The 23486-nt window shown below is 43.8% G+C and overlaps 1 protein-coding gene across 2 annotated transcripts in view; it reads left to right on the plus strand.

Moving 5' to 3' along the window:
• Positions 1-23486, plus strand: part of ADGRA1 (adhesion G protein-coupled receptor A1) — a 961549-nt gene that overhangs the window by 934280 nt on the left and 3783 nt on the right. For both annotated transcript variants that reach the window (XM_044298088.1, XM_044298089.1), the window contains one exon: positions 12444-12539. In XM_044298088.1, coding sequence (XP_044154023.1) covers positions 12444-12539 — 96 coding nt within the window. The remainder of the gene's footprint in view (positions 1-12443; positions 12540-23486) is intronic.

Consider the following 23486-nt stretch of genomic DNA (forward strand, 5'->3'; position numbering starts at 1 on the left):
CTGGGCATTGTTTCTGACCATGTCCATCCCTTCATGACCACCATGTACCCATCCTCTGATGGCTACTTCCAGCAGGATAATGCACCATGTCACAAAGCTCAAATCATTTCAAATTGGTTTCTTGAACATGACAATGAGTTCACTGTACTAAAATGGCCGCACAGTCACCAGATCTCAACCCAATAGAGCATCTTTGGGATGTGGAGGAACTGGAGCTTCGTGCCCTGGATGTGCATCCCTCAAATCTCCATCAACTGCAAGATGCTATCCTATCAATATGGGACAACATTTCTAAAGAATGCTATCAGCACCTTGTTGAATCAATGCCACGTAGAATTAAGGCAGTTCTGAAGGCAAAAGGGGGTTCAACACCGTATTAGTATGGTGTTCCTAATAATTCTTTAGGTTAGTGTGTATTCCATGTGAGGGGCCCGGCACATGGGGGGAAGCTAGTTTTTTTTTATTTTCGGATAACCCCTTTAACCCCATTTTCAGGAACAGCTATGACTGTGAAATGTCTGGAGGAGTTAATTTGGAGATCCCCCTTTACATTTACTAGAACCATATTCCAATAATCCAATAATTTAATTCAAGGACAGTCCAGCTCTTCAGATAAATCCGACGTTCACAATTCTGGTTCCTGCTCATTTATTTAATAGGGAAAGGGTGTATTGATTCTGTGCGTGTAAGAATGCGCTATACCTTTAATGAAATTGGAGTAGATAATACATTCAGTAATGAATTCCTGTAAATTCGGTGACGCTCTGTTCTGTAAATCCTATGATCCATCGTCCAAATTGAGTGCCCTCGAGATTTTAAGAGCACGTACAGCAAATTAATACTGGTACTATCATTATGAAATAATTATTAAGAACATAGAGGCTATGGCTAATGATAAATCTGAAAAAACATTAGAGAACAAGAAATAAAATAAGAGAAAAATAAAGAAATAGACCACTTGATCTTATTACATTGTTTAATATATTTGCTGTTTTTTACTTTTTTTATGCATTCTTTTTCTATATATATATATATTTCTGAAAATGTAAGAAAAATATCGCTTGCCTCTTGCTCCCCTCCCAGCCATAGGAGATAAACATGCTGTCAGAAAATTGAATTCCAATGGTTGCCATGTCAACATTATCCTCTGACATTATAAGTTATATGTTCATTCTATGGAATGCCGAAACATTACAGCTTGCCATCGTAGCGTACAGAAGGAGTAAAATATGTGTGCAAATTATCATTTTTTTTCACGGGAATGTGAATAGAATGCAAGTAAAAAAAAACATTTCAATGCTGATGGCCACGAAGCGGCTCATGGGGATATTTCAAGGGCTCCTGACTTTCAAAAAAAGATAGCGAACAAGCATCTAGAATTCAATGAGACAAGGGGTAATGCCATGACTGATGCAAAAAAAAATATAATCAGACATAATATAGTACATTTGAATCTCTTTCTAACAAAGCTAGAACCAGCCCTGTACCTCACATGGATCCAGAGATCTCCCCATTCACTGATCCAATTGTTCTGCAAGATTTTTTTCAGACTGAAAGCTTATGTGGGATGTGCTTTCTCAGAGGGTGTGTCCTTTCTGCTGTAGCACTTTCCCTGTAACTGCCAGAGCTCCTAACAGTGCCGATTTAAACTGAGCATGTTCGACCACATCGTTGAGGCGGACAAGAAATAAGGAAAAGGACAAACAGCAGGTGGCGCTATACAGATGCATTTTACTGAATAGCTCACCGGCTATACAACATTTTTAATTACATGCAATTACAAAAGTATTCAGATCCAAGGTGCTGGTTTGAAAAATGTAGAATACTTTTTGTGGCACAACGCCTTTAAGTCATGGATTCGGGTGTTTGTCCTGGAATCTCCTACATCTGCCCAGATAAAAGACACCGGACTGTGCTTCTCCTGTCTCTGGCCATACAGATTGGCACAGGAAGTTAAAGCCGCGTTCCAGATGTTGCATATTGGCTGCTCAAATTGTAAGTTCTTCTTAGTTGAGTAAGGACGGGTTCGCATTGGCATTAGGGAATTCCGTTATAGGTTCGACAGGACTATTTTTTTCTTTGCGTATAACGGAACTGTTCCCCATAGACATGTATTAGGACGGAGCAAAATGGGATGCTTCTTAAAGGCTTCTGTTTTACATTCCATCCTAAAATTTCGGAACCTATAACGGAATTCCTTAACACCAATGTGAACCCGCCCTAAGACAACCGAGGAGATAAATGTGCTGTATTATAGGAACACAGTGTCTGGTGCATTTGTTTGGTCATTACTTTAGCAGCAACTACCCTGTTGGCACTTTTATGTGATTATTTTATGAACACTCTTATGCAGAGGCACAGTTTTATGTATCTTTTTTGTGCTGATATTATCACGCTGGCACTACTGTATTGCAAAGTGGAATATATGGGCGATGGCAGCACTATATAGGTAGTATATATATATATATATATATATATATCTGTTAGCACTACAATTGGAATAATTCAGAGCATCTCTACATCAGGGTGCATCTAGAGGACACCATATTGTTTTTACAGTCAGGTTTGGTTTTGGAGGGGGAGTTGTTGGGTCTCAAAAATTTGCTTTGATACATTAGCAACCCCACCCTTTAAAGAGCATCCGTCAGCAGGATCTTTTTTTGTGAAGGCAGCCCCCACACAAGACTACCTCTCCAAGCATTTTTTGGTGGTGGCCTTATAGAGAACCCACCAACATGATCAACCATATTGGCTGGTAGCGTTGAGCCTGCTAATTAAAATGATATATGTCTTGTGAAAATCTGTTGGGGTGTTTCCTAGAAAAAAGATGTTTAGTCCTCATGCAAATTAGGGCTTCGGTGCATCGGGGGCAGGACTAGCCTCGTGGTGCACTGAAGCCTTCATTTGTATCAAGAACAAAAGTATTTTTTTCATAGAAATGCTGCTAACTATTTTAACAAGACAGGTATCCTTTTAATCAGCAGAATCCACCCTACCTGCCAGTATGGTTAGTGTAATGAGATTGATCATGTTAATGAGTGCATTTTTTTTAACCAGCACATCTGATCTGAATACTTTTGTAATTGCATGTGATTAACAGATTAGTATAGCCACTGAGCTATTCAATGAAATCTATCTGTACAGCGCCACCTGCTGTTTGTTCTTTTTCTAATATCTCTGTCCTACTCCCTGAGATGGACGCACATGCTCAGTTTCATCCTTCGAATGCCACCAGCTGCAGTAAAAAAAAAATGACACGTCCCCTGAGAAAGGACACACCCCCTAAGCTGCCAGCTTGAAATCATTCTAGCAGAACAATTGGAGCAATGAATGGGGAGATCTCTGGATCCATGTGAGGTACAGGGCTGGTTGTGAGTTTGTTAGAAAGAGACTGCCATGTACTATGGGATATCATATTTTCATTAATTAACATTAACCATGGGATAACCCCTTTCAGAACACCATCCAAAATTGCTTTGAGAAGTAGTCTGGGGGATGGGGGATAGTTTTCATAAAAAAAGAAGACCACTATCCATCATATATGGTGAAACTGAAAGTATGTCAGGAAATCTCGAGGAGGTGGTCTTTTGGGGTGGTTTCACTGTATATTGTCGGGATCTCTACATGCGGCTGGCAATCGTCTGGCTCAGTGCAAGACTTCAGCATATAACACCTGCAGTAAAACAGGGGGAAAAAAAACTGCCCGTCTGGACTGTAACTAAACATAAGCAGGTTTCCTCAGCTTTACCTACAGTAAATGCTATAAGACTCAGCGTCGGACAGCATGGCCACACTTTCTAGCTATTCTATGAGTTATTACCAGATTCTGCACAACTCCCTCCCCCCAATACATTGTCCTACATGTAAACCCCTGGTTCTTACTGCAGAACCTGTATTTATCTCACCAGACAAGGATACGGCGGCCGGTGGTACTAGATCATTCTGTGACCTTATCTCCTTAATACAGTAGCTATAAGTACGTTTCGCCTTTGCTCACCAGATATTTACAATCTATTTTCTTGCTTTCTAACAAGCAGCTAAATCTTCAGCGATCTCTTTATGTCATGTCTGCACACAGGCCCAGACGTCAGTGGAAAGCAGCCTCAGAACAAGATGAGCTCCAATGTAAAGCACAATCGCCCATGGCTTTCCATAGTATCAAAGTCCTCCGTCCATCGAGTTCAGCTTCTTATCCTGAAAAGTGGGTCCTGAAGAAGGAAAAAAACCCTCATGCAGTAGAGGCCAAAATTACTCATATTAGGGAAAACTTTCTTCCCGGCTCCAATCAGACATCAGAATAACTCCCTGGATCCACGACCCCTCTCTAGTAGCTATATCCTGTAATATTATTACACTCCAGAAATACATCCAGGCCCCTCTTGAATTCCTTTATTGTACTCACCATCACCACCTCCTCCTCAGGCAGAGAGTTCCATAGTCTCACTGCTCTTACCGTAAAGAATCCTCTTCTATCTTGGTTCTTTCCTTTTGCAAGTGGCTTGGAGCAGTCTGTCCCAGAATGTTTTCCGCAATGGCGGTTGAGTGCAAATTAGGGTGGCCACTGGCTTCACCCAAGAGAGCCGGACCTCACTGGCCACGCCTCCAAACGGCACCTCCATGAAGCCATGCCCTCCGCCTCAGTGAAGCCACGCCCGCATCGGGGGGACGAGAGGGAAGAAAGTTCTGAGGGGAAGGTGAGCTGGGGGCAGCCGGGGCGCTTCTCTCCCCCTTGGGCAGCCACAGGGAGCCATGTCTGCGGCTCTAGTGACTGACTGGGGGCGGGAGAAGCCTCAGTCAGTTGCTGCAGGTCACGCTCAGACAGCGCAGTGCGGCTGTCTGAGCGTGAGCTACTGCAAAGAGTGGACATCCCTGTGTCCGTCCAGGCCCTGCACCGGACGGAGGACAGGGAGCCAGAAAACTGGACTGTCTGGCCTAAAATCGGACGTCTGGCCGCCCAAGTGCAAATCCATTGGCTACTGCTATGTCTTGTCAAAAATTGTGAACATCGTTGAGAAGATCTGTGTCTGTGCTGACAGATTTCGTAACAGTATTTTGAGCTGTCACCAAGATTTATAGACATGTCTATGGAATAACATACATGCCCTATATTTTAGAGAAAATGACGTGCAGGCCACTCAGATGCTTCTCTGCAAATAACTTACATCATTAGCACCTTTATGGGTTCCCTTGAATTCATCTTTTAAATATCATTATTTAATTTGTGCCCCTATATTCAGAATATCGCCTCCCACACTCCAGGTGACCACCATGCATACACAAATTTGGGGAGATTTATCAAAACTGGTGTATTGGAAAACTGGCTTAGTTGTCCTTAGCAACCATCCAGATCTTGTCCTTGGTCGGATTCGAATCCAGGACCCCAGTGCTAACCCCTGCACCTCCGTGCTGCCAACTGTTCCAAATTTTTTCAGAGACAGTCCCGGCAAGTTTGCGCTGTCCTGGGCCAAAAATGGGCATGACTAATGCAGACCCCGGGTGTTTTCCCAGGGCATGGCTTATATGCCCGGATTTTACCAACTCACATATTGGTAAGTGTGCACGTGGAGTGACCCATGTGGTCCTCCGTTTCTTACTGTAAGAGGCCTGTATTCTGCCAAGTACAGGATATATTTTTCTGCTGTTGGTATGAATGTTAAAAATGTTCAATGATCTGGAAAATCCACTAATTTAGCCTCACTATCTGAAGATAGTGTCCTAGTCCTAGTCATTCCTATCCAATGGCGGATTATAATAGGGTCGTTTAGGTTGACAGCCCCAGGCCCAAAAGTCAGTAAGGGGCCCATAACCTCCCCAAACGCCCAGACGTCATTACTTACTGATATTTACATGTCATTGAGCGAAGCACTAACAACAGCGGGCCGGAATGAGCGAGGGAGAGGAGAGTGAGGAGGGACTCGAGTAACTTCTATACTTCTTCCCAGGGCTGCTGTAACCATAGGGCGAACCCTGTAAAATAAACCGGAGCTCTTTTATTCCTGTCTGTTTCAGAAAGGAATAGAAGAGCAGGCCTGACATTAGAGACCATTAACCTAGCTGCTCCTAAATTAAGCAGCGCTCCTCAGAGGCTCAGCTTCCCTTGTGTGTCCCCCGGCTGGCGTCGGGTCTAGGCTCCCCTTCCCCTGCTTCCAGTTACCCCATACCCGGCCTGGACTGGTCATATGGAGTCTGCTATCCATAGAGCACTGGTTCCACCCCCTGTCTTCACCTGCCAGCAGAAATCCTTGTGATCTGTCTCCTGCCGAAGCCTGACGCCCGGCGGCTACCTCTCACAGTGAACTGATGAGTGTGCCATCCAGACACTGAGGATTACTCACTAGATTTACACTAGGTCGGCACCAGCAAGCCTGTATAATACCCAGGCTGCAGAGAACACTATACCTAGGGATGAGCGAATCAACTTCAGATGAAACATCCAAAGTCGATTCGCATAAAACTTCGTTCCAATACTGCACGGAGCAGGAGCTCTGTACAGTATTAGAATGTATTGGCTCAGATGAGCCGAAGTTATTGCTATGTAAAGTCTCGCAAGACTTCGGGTAATAACTTCATAAATTAATTTGTACTGTAAAAAAACATTTCCCGAACTCTGATTTGGTTCCAAGTGGTACCTCGTTCCGGTGACACCTTCCTCTGGGGACTTGCGTGTCCTTTTTGGCTTATATCTGTTCCCATTTTTGCATTGTAGCATCCATTACTTTGTTACTTTACACTCCCATTACTGGGATTCAGCCATTTTGTAATGTTGACTTATATACTCATATTCCATGCGACACGTTGTTGTTGTTGACGTTCCCATCCATCAGTCTTGATCCCTCTGCATCGGAGTCAGATGCGCCTAATTTATTGAAAGGCAAATGCCTCTTAATAAATTCGTCACATCCCCTCCCTTCCATGCTCAAGAAACTCAAATCTATGGCAGCTATGGCCTGGCATAGATTTCAGCTATGACTTATGCCAGTTTTGGCATAAGTTATAGCAAAAAAAAAATACGGAGGGCCGGGCAAAGCACTGCCCTATCCCAAGTCCTGTCCCGAAAAGTGAGGAGATCAAAAAGTTGCAAATTATGACACAAATATGGCAAGCACCATAATTTACGACTTTATTTTACACCACAATAGTGGGGTAAAAACTTTAGTAAATGCCCCTCATTGTGTTTAGGCCTCTTTCACATCTGTGTTAAGATCTCTGGCAGGCTGTCGCAATATCCTGATCTTAACGCAGATGCGAAATAGACCTTATTATCCCAATGCTTCGACATCCCTGTGCCTATTATCACTGCGCTGTGACATCACTATGTGTATTGTTACTACGCTGTGACATCACTGTGTGCATTGCTACTATGCTGTGACATCACTGTGTGCATTGTTACTATGCTGTGACATTACTGTGCTTATTATCACTGCGCTGTGACATCACTGTGTGCATTGTTACTATGCTGTGACATCACTGTGTGCATTGTTAGGCTACTTTCACACTGGCGTTTCTTTGTCCTCTTCTGAGATCCGTTTCAGAGCTCTCACAAGCGGCCCAAAACGGATCAGTTCAGCCCCAATGCATTCTGAATGGATAAGGATCCTTTCAGAATGCATCAGTTTGGTCTCTGTTCCGCTTTTGAGGCGGACACTAAAACGCTGCTTGCGATGCGGAGCCAAACGGATCCGTCCTGATTTACAATGCAAGTCAATGGGGACGGATACGTTTTCACTGACACAATATGGTGCAATTGAAAACGGATCCGTCCCCCATTGACTTTCAATGGAAGTCAAGACGGATCCATTTTGACTTAGACTTTTTTTTAATGAATAATGCAAACTGATCCGTTCTGAACGGATACAAGCGTTTGCATTATCGGTGCGGATCCGTCTGTGCAGATAGAAGACGGATCCGCACCAAACGTAGGTGTGAAAGTAGCCTTACTATGCTACAGTATGATATCACTGTGTGCATTATTCTTTTATGTCATAGGCCTACCCTATGACATCACTGTGTGCATACTGGTGGGTGATCATACAACATACGTTCCACATACAGATAGGAGTGGTGTTAGTAGACCCGGTAGTTGTTCTAACCTTAGACAAACAGATCTTACATGACTAATGCAGCATTTCTCATGGTTGTCATAAGACGAGGAACATAATGTAAAGACAAATTACATTTCATACACATTTAGAGCTGCAGTTGGAATTAATGACGATTAAGCAAGAAGGATAAGGCAAAGGCTAAAAAGGCAATTAGCATTTAGATAGATGAATCCCCAATTCCAGAGATCAAAGTAAGATTATCTCAGGTAGTGCAGCTGCAGTCACATTCCTTTATACAGCAGATTGAGAGAGATCATAATTAATGAATTATGTTAGAAATGAATAAAAAATTGTAAGATTGTCTGTATTCTATCTCATCTCTTTTCATGACTGAGGAGTGTCAGGTGCGTCATAAGATGTGTCCTAAGATGTAAGCCTACGAGTAGAACAGCGAGGAGGAGGTGGCAGGGCCTAGGAAGAAATGAACTCTCCAAGCTAAGCATCTTCAGCAGCGCCCTCTGGTGGTGAGGAGGTTTGGCTCCACCTTCATGTACCATTCATGCCACATGGGGCAGAACCAGGGTTGCCAAACAGAATTTTTCCGGACAAATTATCCGAAAATCATGGACAGCCAACATTTAGTGAGCTGTAAACTGAGGATAATCACCACCAAAATAATCTAGTCATGTGCCACCGGCCTCAAAAAAAAAAATCACAAACACGGGGGAAAAGTCACCTATTTTTACGGACTGTCCAGAAATTTCTGCACGGTTGGCAACCCTAGGCGGAACAATGAGTGAGGCATCATTAAGGAGAGGGTGCAGTGTTTATACATGAGAAAAACAATAAGATCAGAGTGCCCTTTCTGAGGCCGTGCCATGGGCATAAACCAAGCTTGCCACTTTAGTATTATCAATAGCAGATATGAAAAAATGTTATAGGATTTTCTAAATAGATAGACAGACTGAGAGGGGTGTGATATGCCATGGACTTCTATACCCCACCCCTGGATGTGCTCCTATCTCCATTCCACATCCCTTCCCAATTATGTTCTACTTGCTTTGGCAATGATAATATGTATTTAGTTCTGCCAACACAGTGTATTTCAATAAGATAGATAGATAGATAGATAGATAGATAGATAGATAGATAGATATTAGGTAGATGTAACTCCATGTTTCTTCTTAGAAATAAAGCTTTGTAGTCCTGACCTAGAGAAGTCACTGTGTGATATAAAGCAGATTTCTGTAGATTCCATTGTCTTCCAGTTCTCTGAGTGAATCCGGTGCTATATACAATGGATGCCTGGATCTGCTTGTCAGGGTCAGGTCTTCACTCATCAGAAAACGTGTAATGCAGTATATATTGGTATTATCATGTGGCTGTGTATATGGCACTACAGTATGAAGAGACTGCACACACGTCGTCCACCAGTTCATACGGTTTATTAATAGTTTGGCGGTTTGTAGTTAGTTTTGCGGCGAGCTGACAGGTCTTGAAAAGTACTGTATTTTTCACTTTATAAGACACACTTTTTTCCCACCCAAAATGGTGGGGGAGTCAGTGCGTCTTATAAAGCGAATGTGCCTCAAATCAAGATGGCCAGCCCTATTGCAGGATAGCAGGAGCTGTTGCTAAGCCTGCTCCTCAGCGTGCTTATTAAGTGTCATCCACAGATCCCCATAACAGTGTCATCTACAGGTCCCCCATAACAATGTGTCATCCACAGATCCCCCATAACAGTGTCATCCACAGATCCCCCATAACAGTGTGTCATTCACAGATCCCCCATAACAGTGTCATCTACAGGTCCCCCATAACAATGTGTCATCCACAGATCCCCCATAACAGTGTGTCATCCACAGATCCCCCATAACAGTGTGTCATCCACAGATCCCCCCATAACAGTGTGTCATCCACAGATCCCCCATAACAGTGTGTCATTCACAGATCCCCCATAACAGTGTGTCATCCACAGATCCCCATAACAGTGTGTCATCCACAGATCCCCCCATAACAGTGTGTCATCCACAGATCCCCCATAACAGTGTGTCATCCACAGATCCCCCCATAACAGTGTGTCATCCACAGATCCCCCCATAACAATGTGTCATCCACAGATCCCCCATAACAGTGTGTCATCCACAGATCCCCCATAACAGTGTGTCATCCACAGATCCCCCCATAACAGTGTGTCATCCACAGATCCCCCCATAACAGTGTGTCATCCACAGATCCCCCATAACAGTGTGTCCTCCACAGATCCCCCAAAACAGTGTGTCATCCACAGATCCCCCAAAACAGTGTGTCATCCACAGATCCCCATTAGTTCAAAACCCACCAAAAGCACACCATTTGGTTCAAACTATTTTTTTTCTGATCTTCCTCCTCAGAAACCTAGTTGCGTCTTATCATCAGGTGCGTCTAATAAAGCAAAAAAATACAGTAAATTAGCAGCACAATGCCGGAGAACAACAAAGAATCTCTTTCAAAGATGTTTCATTCTGGAGAGCTGCTTATTCCATCGCTTTCTGTTATTCTTAAGCCGCGGGCGGCAGTGTTTAATTAGCTGCATGAAGGTTACAGTAATATTAAGAAAAAAGTTAAGTTCATTGATGGCTGATTGGATTGATATAATGGGTAATTCTGCCAGCAAGAAGCTTACCTATCAGACTTATTATACAGTGCAAGGCTGCGTTCACTTCCGCAGATTTTTTTTCTATTTTAGATTTCATTCTATCAACAGAAAAACATTAAAAGAAAAAAGGGCACGTGCACGGCGTGTTCTCCACTTACTGCTATGGGGCTTATGAAGATAGCCAAGCAAGTGCGCGCCGCTATTGTTGGAAGTCCCATAGGGGTCAGTGGAGGGCGACTGCGTATGAGTGGTTGCTTTCCCATTAATTTGGGAGTCTCGTTCTGGCGATAGGAGCGGGTCTCAAAGTTGGGACCCACAGAAGGAGTATTCCCGTCTCAGACAATGGGGGCATATCGCCAGGATATGCTCCAATTGTCTGATAGGAGCGGGTAAGGTGGTGGCCAGAGGACCCTCGGTTTCCCAAGCGCTCTCCTAATTGAAGTGAATGGAAGTGTACCACGATTGCCCGGCCACCGGCTATTTTTGGCGGCCCCATAGAAATGAATGGAGGGTGGCTGCGCATGCGCAGTGCACCCTCCACCACTTTCAGGGCTCCCTTCTCGATGTAGGTGCAGGTCCCAGTGCACCTATCCTAGCGATATGCCATCAATGTCCCAAATGAGAATGCCCCTTAATGACATACTGTATAGCTCTGAGGAATCCGACTGTTAGGACCAGCCCGATTAAGGGCCAATTCGCATGGCTGTAGAGCCGATGTGCCTGTGTTACGGACTGCAAACAGCGGGTCTAAAAAACATGGGCACCGGCCATGTGAACTCCACATCATGATGCAGACCAATTGACTTCAAAGGGTCCACGATCCACAAGATACAGCAAAAAATAGGACATGTCCTATCTTTTACGGAGTGGAGACCCTTCCGTGGGCATCCAGGTCTGTGTCTACGCTCCACCAAAGATAGAACATGTCTTATCTTTTACGGAGTGGAGACCCTTCTGTGGGCATCCAGGTCTGTGTCTACGCTCCACCAAAGATAGAACATGTCTTATCTTTTACGGAGTGGAGACCCTTCCGTGGGCATCCAGGTCTGTGTCTACGCTCCACCAAAGATAGAACATGTCTTATCTTTTACGGAGTGGAGACCCTTCTGTGGGCATCCAGGTCTGTGTCTACGCTCCACCAAAGATAGAACATGTCTTATCTTTTACAGAATGGAGACCCTTCTGTGGGCATCCAGGTCTGTGTCTACGCTCCACCAAAGATAGAACATGTCTTATCTTTTACGGAGTGGAGACCCTTCCGTGGGCATCCAGGTCTGTGTCTACGCTCCACCAAAGATAGAACATGTCTTATCTTTTACGGAGTGGAGACCCTTCTGTGGGCATCCAGGTCTGTGTCTACGCTCCACCAAAGATAGAACATGTCTTATCTTTTACGGAGTGGAGACCCTTCTGTGGGCATCCAGGTCTGTGTCTACAATTCACCAAAGATAGCACATGTCTTATCTTTTGCCGTATCTTGTGGATCACAGACCTATTGAAGTCAATGGGTCCTCATCGTGATGCAGAGTTCACCCCGCCAGTGCCCGTGCCTTGCGTACCTCTGAAGGGCTCGGCAGTGTGAAGGGCCTCTTTGTTATTTTAACCTCATAGATGATCCCAGCCATCAGATCCTCAAATCACACATACTGTCAATCAGTCGTAAAGTCCTAAAAGCCATTGAATTTAATAGGAAGGGTGGGGGAGGTCTCTGATTCTCTGTGTAAGTGTCTTATGGTACACCGTACTGTCTTCTCTCTCTACAGGTTCTATCTTATAAGTGGCGGTGTCCCCTTTATTATTTGTGGAGTTACAGCTGCGACCAACCTGAAAAATTATGGAAATGAAGACAATGCACCTTAGTAAGTAATGTCTTATGAGGAAATATCCGAAACCAAATGTGTTCTGTGTCCCCTCATTAACCCCTACAGATTCAGCATTCCGATTATTGTAGAGTCCAGGAATTAACAGGATAAGGAACGACACCATGGACTCACTACAGCCATTGTTATAGCTATACTGTACATTGTTACAACCATACTGTACACTGCCACACCAATACTATTCATTGTTACAACCATACTGTACACTGCCACAACCATACTGTACACTGCCACACCAATACTATTCATTGTTACAACCATACTGTACATTGTTACAACCTTACTGTACACTGCCACAACCATACTGTACACTGCCACAACCATACTGTACACTGCCACAACCATACTGTACATTGTTACAACCATACTGTACACTGCCACAACCATACTGTACATTGTTACATCCATACTGTACACTGCCACAACCATACTGTACATTGTTACAACCATACTGTACACTGCCACAACCATACTGTGTATTACTACAACCATAATGCACATTGTCACTAGGGATCAGCGAATCGACTTCAGATGAAACATCTGAAGTCGATTCACATAAAACTTAATTCTAATACTGTACGGAGCAGGAGCTCCGTACAGTATTAGAATGTATTGACTCCGATGAGCCGAAGTATTGGCAAAGTCGCGCGAGACTTCGCCCAATGACTTCATAAATAAATTTTTACTGTAAAAAAACATTTCCCGAAAATGGGTTCGGTTACAAGGTACCACTTGGAACCGAACCCGAGTTCGGGAAATGTTTTTTTACAGTAAAAATGAATTTATGAAGTTTTTGTGCAAAGTCTCGTGAGACTTCGCGAAGCAACAACTTCGGCTCATCAGAGCCAATATTAGAACTAAGTTTTATGCTAATCGACTTTGGATGTTTTAATCGGAAGTCGATTCGCTCATCTCTAATTGTCACAACCATATTGTCCACTGTTACAACTATACTATGCATTGTCACAACTATACTGTACACTGCCACAACCATATTATCCATTGTTACAACAACCATTTTCAGAACCATACTGTGTATTACTACAACCATACTGTACACTGCTACAACTGTACTGTACATTGTTACAACTATACTGTATATTTCTACTACTGTACTAGAGAAGATGGTAGGATTGTGTATCCTGTAGGTGAGACATTTGTCTGTCTATGATCATCCATGACAGGATATTTTAACCCTCTAAGTGCTGGGATATTCTCAGGGAACTTAAGTGAAAACGTGAAGAGGCGGGTACATAAACTACAGCTCTCTCATATAGCCGTTATCTATAGACACCAGATCAGGAAATTGTTGATTAGGGGAAAAAAAGTTATTTTTCTGGTCTTTACCTACAAGTGAAGAATTCTTGGATTAATACGTGAAGAGACAGCTTTACTACAATAAGTTAGACAAGTCCACATGGCCACCTATATGTACTATGGCAACTAGCTATGTGCTACAAAAATGCATGTATATTGAATATTTTATACCTGTTGAAATTAAAGGGTTTCTGTCACCAGATTTAACCCTATTAAGCTAGCTGACATTAGCAATGTGCTAATGTCAGCTAAACCTAACTAGCCTATTCCTATTTTTATCTATGCCCCCGTTACCCGGTGAGAGAAAGACGCTCCCAGGCTGCCAGCTTCCTCTCCGCGCCTGCGAGATTTCACCAGAGCACAGACAGATGCGAGCGCTGCCTGGCCCTGTCAATAAGGACTTGGAGGGAGGTGATAAATGTGGGAGAACGGAGCCTCTAGGAGCAGGAACAACGCCCCCCCCCCCCCCCCCCCCCGTAGAGGCTAATTAGCATATTATAAAAGTTAGATTTCTGGCGTAACGGGGGCATAGATAAAAGTAGGATTAGGCTAGTTAGGTTTAGCTGACATTAGCACATCGCTAATGTCAGCTAGCTTAATAGGGTTAAATCTGGTGACAGAAACCCTTTAATGGAAACCTACAGGTACGGCCAAGCAGTAGGGTTTCTTGATGCAATTTTGGGAGCTAAAATTAAGGAATGGATTAGAAAAGGAGAGAAAGCATTAATGAGTTATCCCCTTTCCACCAATGGCGAGAATGGGGGCCCTGTAGAGTGGCTCGTCACACATGCGCACGGCCGACCCATTCATTCCTATGGGAGTTCAGCTATCTCCGGAACTCCCATAGAAATGAATAGAGCAACCGCACGTTTGTGCGACCGGCTGCTCCATTCATTTCAGAGTTGCTGCAGGGGGTACAGGGCCCCCATTCTTGTGATCGGTGAGGGTCCCCACCGATCTGATAGTTATCCCCTACCCTGTGGATAGAGGATAACTTCGAACAACCATAATACCCCTTCAAGAACAGACTGACGTATTGACGGGCTGAGGAAAGAAAAAGATTTGTCTGATCTCATGCACTTTGCTGGTACTGTATTAAGCTACGTTTTTTCCGCAAAAGAATCAACATGAAAAAGCATTGTGTAATCCGCGGGTCGCCTTAGGGTAATTGCACACATTCCGGATTACATGCGGTTCTTCTGTATGGATTTTCATGCAGCAAATCCGCAACATAATTCAGCACCAGCAAAGTGAATGAGATTTGCCAAATCTCACGTACACAGCGCATATTTTCTATACATTGAAACTGAACTGTGGTTTGGCCGTAGACACCATTGGGGTTGTTAACCACTTGCCTACCGCCGCATGACTTTCTACGTCACTGCGGTAGGTTCTTATCTGTAACCCGACGTATAAAAGCCGTGCCGCCGCAGATCTCTGTGCCCGCGCTGTCATTAGACAGCTGCAGTCACAGGGAGGTGTGCCGTGGCCAGCTGGAGCGGTCAGGCAGTAATACACACTTGTAGCCATCTGAAATGTCAGCCTGCAGGCAGAAAGGGGTTAATATACTTTTTTTTTTAAGTTAATAAATAATAAATAAATATAAATAAATAAATAAAAAATTTAATAAAAAATAAATTAAAATGGCCAAGTTTCCCCAAGATTAATAACATAAAAAAAGTCACTTTGAAGGGGCTTGTAGCGTTTTTGTCGCTGTACAAGATTTTTCGGACAGTACGGTGCAATAGAACAATAGGCCGCCAAAATCCAAAATGCTCTCCAGTCTTTTGAAGTCTTGCGGTGTGGGCCCAGCCAGTAGATACATGACATAAATAGCATCAATTTTCAGGGTACAAGCATACGGGAATGGTTTTAGAAATGGTTAGTCTTGAAACCTTTTGTAATAGTTAGAAAAAAAATTGCTAAGAAAGTAAAAACAATTTTTTTTTTTAATTTTTAGTTTTTACTTAAATATATATATATATTTTTAAATATTATATCCATCATCTAATGGCACAAAAGAAAGGTTTAAGGTGTCCCGAGAAAAATAATATCAAATACATGTAGGCTGGCTCAGAAATTAATCTGTTATTTGCAGTTAGATAGACGCAGTGCTACCACAAAAAAACTAGCCTGGTAAGGAAGGGGGATAAACACTCCGGTAATGAAGTGGTTACAATACACAGAAAATCCGCCCCAAAAACCACACAAAGTCCACCATAAATAGTGCACATTTAAGAGCAGTTTTTGGGCTGTTTTGATGCAGATTTTCTGCATACAAATCCATACTGTGTACCAGTGTCCTTAGGTTTCCATTCATTTCAACAGGTAATACTAAATAGACATGCGAGTTTGTGTAAGAATTCCTTCCATTTGGTACATTTTGCTTTATTTGTCTGATTTTTCTTGCTTTCACATGGAGCTTCTACATCCCTTTAATGTTGCTCTGGAAGAAAAAAAAAAAAGAGAGAAAAATGATTATAAATTACAAAAAGCAGAGTCAAACATTTCTTTCTTCAGATCTTTACATTTCATCAACTCCTACTGAAATCTTCTGAGTTTCAAATCTAAGAAACGTTTATCAAGAAAAGTCATGTAGATGGTAACAAAGGACCTGGCGGTGGGCAGAGAAGGAAATGCAGCCATCATGGTCCTAAGGCCTCTTTCACACGGGCGTCATGTTTTTGGCCCGCATAAGATGCGAGTGCGTTGCAGGAAAATGCGCGATTTTTCCGCGCAAGTGCAAAACATTGTAATATGTTTTGCACGCGCGTGAGAATCGGCAAACACAGAAGTTCGGGTTTGGGTTAGGTGTTCTGTAGATTGTATTATTTTCCCTTATAACATGGTTAAAAGGGAAAATAATAGCATTCTTAATACAGAATGCATAGTACAATAGCGCTGGAGGGGTTAAAAAACATAAAAAATAATTTAACTCACCTAAATCCACTTGATCGCGCAGCTGGCATCTCTTATGTCTTCTTCTTTGAGGAATAGGACCTTTGATGACGTCACTGCGCTCATCACATGGTCCATCACATGATTTTTTACCATGGTGATGGATCATGTGACGGACCATGTGATAAGTGCAGCAACGTCATCACAGGTCCTTTTCCTGTGCACAGCAAAGATGAAGACAGAAGAGAAGCCGGGCTGCGCGAACAAGTGGATTAAGGTGAGTTAAATTTTTTTTTATTTTTTTTAACCCCTCCAGCCCTATTGTACTATGCATTCTGTATTCAGAATGCTATTATTTTCCCTTATAACCATGTTATAAGGGAAAATAACAATGATTGGGTCTCCATCCCGATCGTCTCCTAGCAACCGTGTGTGAAAATCGCACCGCATCCGCACTTGTTTGCGGATGCTTGCGATTGTCACGCAGCCCCATTCTCTTCTATGGGGCCTGCGTTGCGTGGAAAACGCACAAAATAGAGTTTGCTGCGATTTTCACGCAACGCACAAGTGATGCATGAAAATCACCGCTCATGTGCACAGCCCCATAGAAATGAATGGATCCGGATTCAGTGCGGGTGCAATGCGTTCACTTCACGCATTGCACCCGCGCTGAAAACACGCCCGTGTGAAAGGGACCTAAGTGTAAAATTACTGCTGGTAGACACACAATTAATAAGCCTCTAACCAAACAAGTGTCAGGCTCCAAATCATTTTATAGTCATTATAATGATGCCCGCATTAGTCCCATGGAAGACACTCAGCATTACTGTACGATCAAACAAACAACCTCTAGTTATTCAGTATGTTAACGACGCGCTATAGCAGGGATTATTGTTGTTGGCTACTTTTTAACTTTAATTTGCAAGCCAGACGGCACAGAGCATTTTTTTTTTAAATGTTTTCTGTAGAATTATTTACATAATAGTCATTTTACCGGAGGTTGTTTTCATTTTTGCATTTTCTTTATTTTTTTTTTGCGTACCTTCCTTGAGCCATAACTTTTTTATTTTTCCATTCACATACCTGTATAAGGGCTTATTTTTTGTGAGACTTTCTAATGTTACCATTTAACCACTTCACATCCGGTAAACGTAAAAGGAAAACCGTGGCACTCCAAGGTCTTCAAAAAAATCGGGCAGGCGACGTTTCGACCCAAAGAGTCTTTCTCAAGCTCAATGTGACATACAAACTGCAACATATATATACCCTAAACAAACATCTAATTGGTTACAAAAAAGTGCATAGGGGCGGTTAGAAGTCCCTAAATGGGCTACAGGGGGGGTTGGTATTTGATCAAACCCAGGCTTTGGATACAAGTATTAAATGTCGTCCATCACCTGCACTGTTGACAGGGTGTTGACACAAAAGGGTGTGGCTGAGATCTATGGTTCCATTAGTATGTTTACCTGTCTAGAGTTTGAGAGGGGATTTTGGGGAACCCTGTTGCATGCGACTCCCCTACAGATGGGGTTGAGTATGTCGAGGGGACCCCTTACCTAAGAAAGCGGCACACAGAATTTTGTTTCTCACGGATTCTGTACAAATCTGCTACAAAGAGGATGTGACATGCTCCATCACATGCTCAGCAGAACATGAAGAGCCTAGGAGTTCTCTTTGCCTTGTGCATGAGGCCCATGTGCCAAATAACAAGACATCATTATTATCAATGGCTAATGGTAGGTAGGCATCACTTTTATCAAGTTTTTGCACTGGGGCCATGTCTGTTCATAGCAGCATTCAATGTTTAGTGTTCTGTGTTTAGTGATCTGTGAATATTACATAGAATATGAACTCTATTGTCATTATATTATCAGATTAGTATAGTATTATATTAGTATACTATAGATTTATGTTGTACAGGTGGTGGAATATCAATTTCTGGTGTCGCTGTAAGTTATCGTTTACAATAAAAAAAAACTGTGTAACCATCAAGGAAGATGTAAGGTACAATTGTGCTACAATTAAAGTAATATATTTCACTGTATCCAAATCCTATACTCGCCAATTGGGAAACATATAAAACAGCAGCAGGTAACCTGACATGCTGAAATATGGCATCCTTCAAGTTACGTCAATCCCTCGTTCATTTCATGGGAAGTCTGAGGAAGAAGATTAGATCCATGATAGAATTACAATCTCTAGAAAAATTTGTGTGTCCAGAGCCTTGGAATTTAGAATGAGGAACTATCAAAAATCGACAGGACAATTTCTGTACCATAAAACGTCTTCTCAGGTCATTCGAAATGACAAGAAGAAAAGGAATTACAAACTACTTCAAACTTGCTGCACATAGATGTCTACAGTCCCAATAAAGAGGACCTGTCACCTCTCCTTAAAGGGGTTGTCCGAGTTATGGAAAAAAAAGATATAGCACCTACATACCACAAGACGCGCAATTATATTGCGGGTGTTTATTTCTACACGCTTACATATTGCGGTATACGCCAATTAACTACGGTCATTATACCTTACCTTGCCTCGTAGCTTGGGGCTAGTCCCTGGTCTACCCTCCGTTAGGGTTACATAGGGACTCCTTAGCAGGGCAAGGTTCCGGACGGGGCCACCCCTTGCGGGGCACAGACCCCGTGTTAGGTCACCAGGGCCAATTAGGTCAAGCAGGGCGGTACTAGGGTAAGTTTCTTCCTTGAGGCTACTCTAGTACTTGGTCTGACCTGAATCTTGGATATCCGTTCACCTACGGGACGTCTGATGAATGACCAGCCTGCTGCACGTGACCACCTCCTGTATTAACCCACTTTACGTGGCTAACAAGTGAGGCCTCTCTCAGAACTGGTAAGACCATTCCATTTCTCTCCCTTAGTCCGGTTGCCCTCATTTGGGATCAGGACGTAGGGATTTTTACGGTTTGTCCCCCGTGAGCCTTTGCGACAAGTCTCACCGGCCTAGGGAGGACGACACCTGATTTGGTGTGCAGATAACTATTGCGTAACACCAACCCAGGATCAAAGTCTGTCTTTTTGTGTTTTCATGTTTGTAAGGGGTCTCTTATTCCCTGTCTAGGGAAAATGGATATATTAAAAGTTAAGTTTTATTTGTTACTGCTCCCCTTCTCTATTTGTGCTGCCCTGAGTGACCTGTCTGCCTGCTGGGAGACTCAGCAGCATGTTGTATGTGTAGAACTACAAGTCCTAACTGTACAATGACACAGCTAATACACACAGGATCTTCCCCCTACCTGCAATGCTTTGCAGAACTTCTCTTTCAGCTCCTGTGCCCAGCATTTGTTTCCTCACTGCCTGCAGCTACACAGTAAACACTTCAGCCCTGAGTCTGTGCAGCTGAAGGGGTTAAGAATCCTGGGAGAGAGCAATAAGCAGCAGCCAGCAGTGCAGGGGGGCGTGGCTAGCACAGTGACATCTGGTGTACAGATCTCTCAGGCTTTGTGCAGGAACATTATCAGAGCAGGGAGAGAAGCTGACATCACAGGTCATGTGACCTCAGTGAAATATGAGAAACCAGCCACTGGAGATAAAGTGAGTTAATTGGAAAGCTGTTACATTTGCCTAGTTAGAAACATAGAAAGAATAAAAAAATAACTCTGACAACACCTTTAAGCAGCAACTGGGAGGAGAGGTGAGGAGGAGAGGAATGGTAGTAGCTTAGATAGTGACAGTTCACCCTGGCACTCCCTAAGATGGTGCAGTGACTCAAGGGCACACCGTTTCCGCCCTCGGGTTCGGCTACTGCCTGGTGGTAGTGTGTTTTGCCCTTGATGATGATCAGTTTGGTTGGGTGCAAGGCAGTAGTGCAGAGGACGACGGATAAATGGTGCAGTCAATAACAAGGCCCGTTGGTTGCAATCAATAAACTCTTTCTTTACTGGATTGATGATAGGAGTAGTAGAACATATAGCAGCAAAAGGCGCAGCTCCATTCTCACAGAGTTAGTTTTCCCAATAGCTGTGTATAGGGCTAAAACGATTCATCAATTTAATCGATGTAATCGAGGCAAAAAAATCCTCAATGCAGTTTTTCTGCATCGAAGATTCATTTAAATCACATGGCGTGAGTGAAATGAAGCTTCTCACTCACCACTCCGTGGCCTCCCGTCAGCACCGCGCTTCAGGACCTTGCGTTCACACATTGTCAGCACACTGGCTGACGCTGTGTGTGACGTCAGGTCCCCAGTGCATGCTGGGATGAAGACGCGTCTCCTGCGGACTCCATGTGTCGGCACACTGTGCACTGAAAGGTAAGTATAAAGTTAGCAGAGGCAGCAGCGGCAGGGGGGGGGGGGTAATGGTGGCACCTGTGATTTGGCATGGGGAAATAGGGGCACCTGTGATTTGGCATGTATAACGGGATTGGCAGGGGGGTTAATGGGGGCACCTGTGATTAGGGACATGGAGGGGCTGATCTGGAGGAGTGGAGGACATGGTGGCACTGGGGAAGGGGGATGTCATGGCAATCTGGATGGAGGGGCTGATTGCAGTGCCATCATGGAGGCACTGGGGGACATGGCATGGAGGGGCTGCTGCTGATCTGATGGCACTGGGGGGACATGGTGGATGGCATAAGAGGCAAAGGGTGAGGGGGACATCATGGCAATCTGGATGGCATGGAGGGGCTGATGGCAGTGCCATCATGGGGACACTGGGGGATATGGCATGAAGGGGCAGCTGATCTGATGACACTGGGGGAGTGGGGGACATGGAAGCACTGGAGAAGGGGGACATCATGGCAATCTGGATGGAGGGGCTGATGGCAGTGCCATTATGGGGGCACTGGGAACATGGCAAGGAGGGGCTGCTGATCTGATGGCACTGGGGGAGTGGGGGACATGGTGGATGGCATAGGAGGCACTGGGGAAGGGGGACATTATGGCAATCTGAATGGAGGGGCTGATGGTAGTGACATCATGGGGGCACTGGGGGACATGGCATGGAGGGGCTGCTGATCTGATGGCACTGGGGGAGTGGAGGACATGGTGGATGACATAGGAGGCACTGGGAAAGGGGGACATTTTTATAAAGCAATATGTTATTTTAAGAAGGTTTTTCTTATTAGATTACTCTAGTAATCGTAAAAAAATAATTGATAGAATACTCTATTACTTAAATAATCGTTTACTGCAGTCCTAGCTGTCTATAGGCAGCAACAATGATGGAAGAAGTAGTGCTGAGTCTCTCTTAAAGGACCCTGAAAAACTCACAATTATATAAATGTGGTGGGCACCGAGGCACCAAGTATCCTCTCCACAATAAGCAAAGTCCATAGCCATAAACAAGCATTACCTTTGTTAACACACAGTCTGTGGATATCTTTCCTGCTTTCTCTCAGGATTACCCCTCTCAGGAGATTGGCACTTGTCCTCAGCATAGAGGGATGAAGAGTCATTTGGAGCAAGCCTCACAATGCACAGGCAGGGGTCAACTCAACTGACGCTTGGACTGCTAAGGCCACTCACTGGCTGATGCAATCACACCACTCTAGCTCCTCTCTCAGTAGAGGTAGGGCCGGCCAGCCTTCCTCTGAGTAGGGGAAAATAACTAAGCTTTGCCACCTACAGACAGCTCTTGGGTTCACATACATAAGGCATAAATTGGCTCTTAGCAGTAATCCACTGGGACACTGTACTTTTTGTGGCATATTTTACAAGCCAAAAACACCCTGCAAAAAAACATTGTGTTGAACACCCTTAGAGAGGTTTTATTATTAGGACAACTTTTGTCTATATGCCTTATTAGGCCCTCGCTCAGGACCCCTGCTATTAGCTAGAGCAGAGCGCCACTGTAAAGAATGGGCTCCATGTAATATCACATGTCTCCTGTTCCTATGATGACTGGGGAGTTTAGTTTGGCATGTGACTATGGGTAATAGCACTGTCTCCATCCCTTTTCGTTTCTGTTCCTGATCTTTTGCCACCGGGTCGGCTGGAATGAGTGAAGATGGAACAATTCCTTTAACCCCTCAAGAAGGACTGCCATACATGTCCGGTGGAAGTCTGGTTTTAGACATGGTGCCTGCTGAGAAGCTGGCCATTGGGTTTCTGCTATTTTGAACAACAAATACCTGGAGGCAATGTCCGTGATCAGCAGTATCATTGATCATGGACATTTAACCCCTCAGATGCCATGGTCAATTGTGACCACGGCATCTGAGAAGTGAAACCCCGGGAAGGCTGTGCTCACGGGACCCTAACGACTGCCTTGCACTGAGATTGAGGGATCCGTTCGGTTGCTATGGCAGCCTCGGCCCTCTAAAAGATCTGAGGCCTGCCACAGCCATGTTCATATGGAGTCCTGCCATAGGAACATAGTTACTGTAATCTCCATCCATTGAGTCTATGGGAGAAGCAATCATTCTGGAGCAGGGTTGCCAAACAGTTTCGGAACAGTTCGTAAAAGTAGGTGACTTTTTTCCTGTAGCTGTGAAAAAAAATAGACGTGTCAGATTTTTTTGGAGGCTTGTTTGTATTTGACTAGATCTTTTTGGTGGTAACTATCATCATTTTACAGCTCAAAGTAAATGCTGGTAATAAGGTTTATCAGTATATTGAGCTGTAGAAATGTATTTCTAAATGTATTACTATTCATTATGGTTTTACAATTTGTCCCTAAAAAATGTTGGTTGTCCATGATTTTGGGATAAGTTGTCCTGAAAAATTCTGGTTGGCAATCCTGTTCTGAAG

The sequence above is a fragment of the Bufo gargarizans genome, chromosome 6, assembly GCF_014858855.1.
Source record: "Bufo gargarizans isolate SCDJY-AF-19 chromosome 6, ASM1485885v1, whole genome shotgun sequence".
Lineage (NCBI taxonomy): Eukaryota > Metazoa > Chordata > Amphibia > Anura > Bufonidae > Bufo > Bufo gargarizans.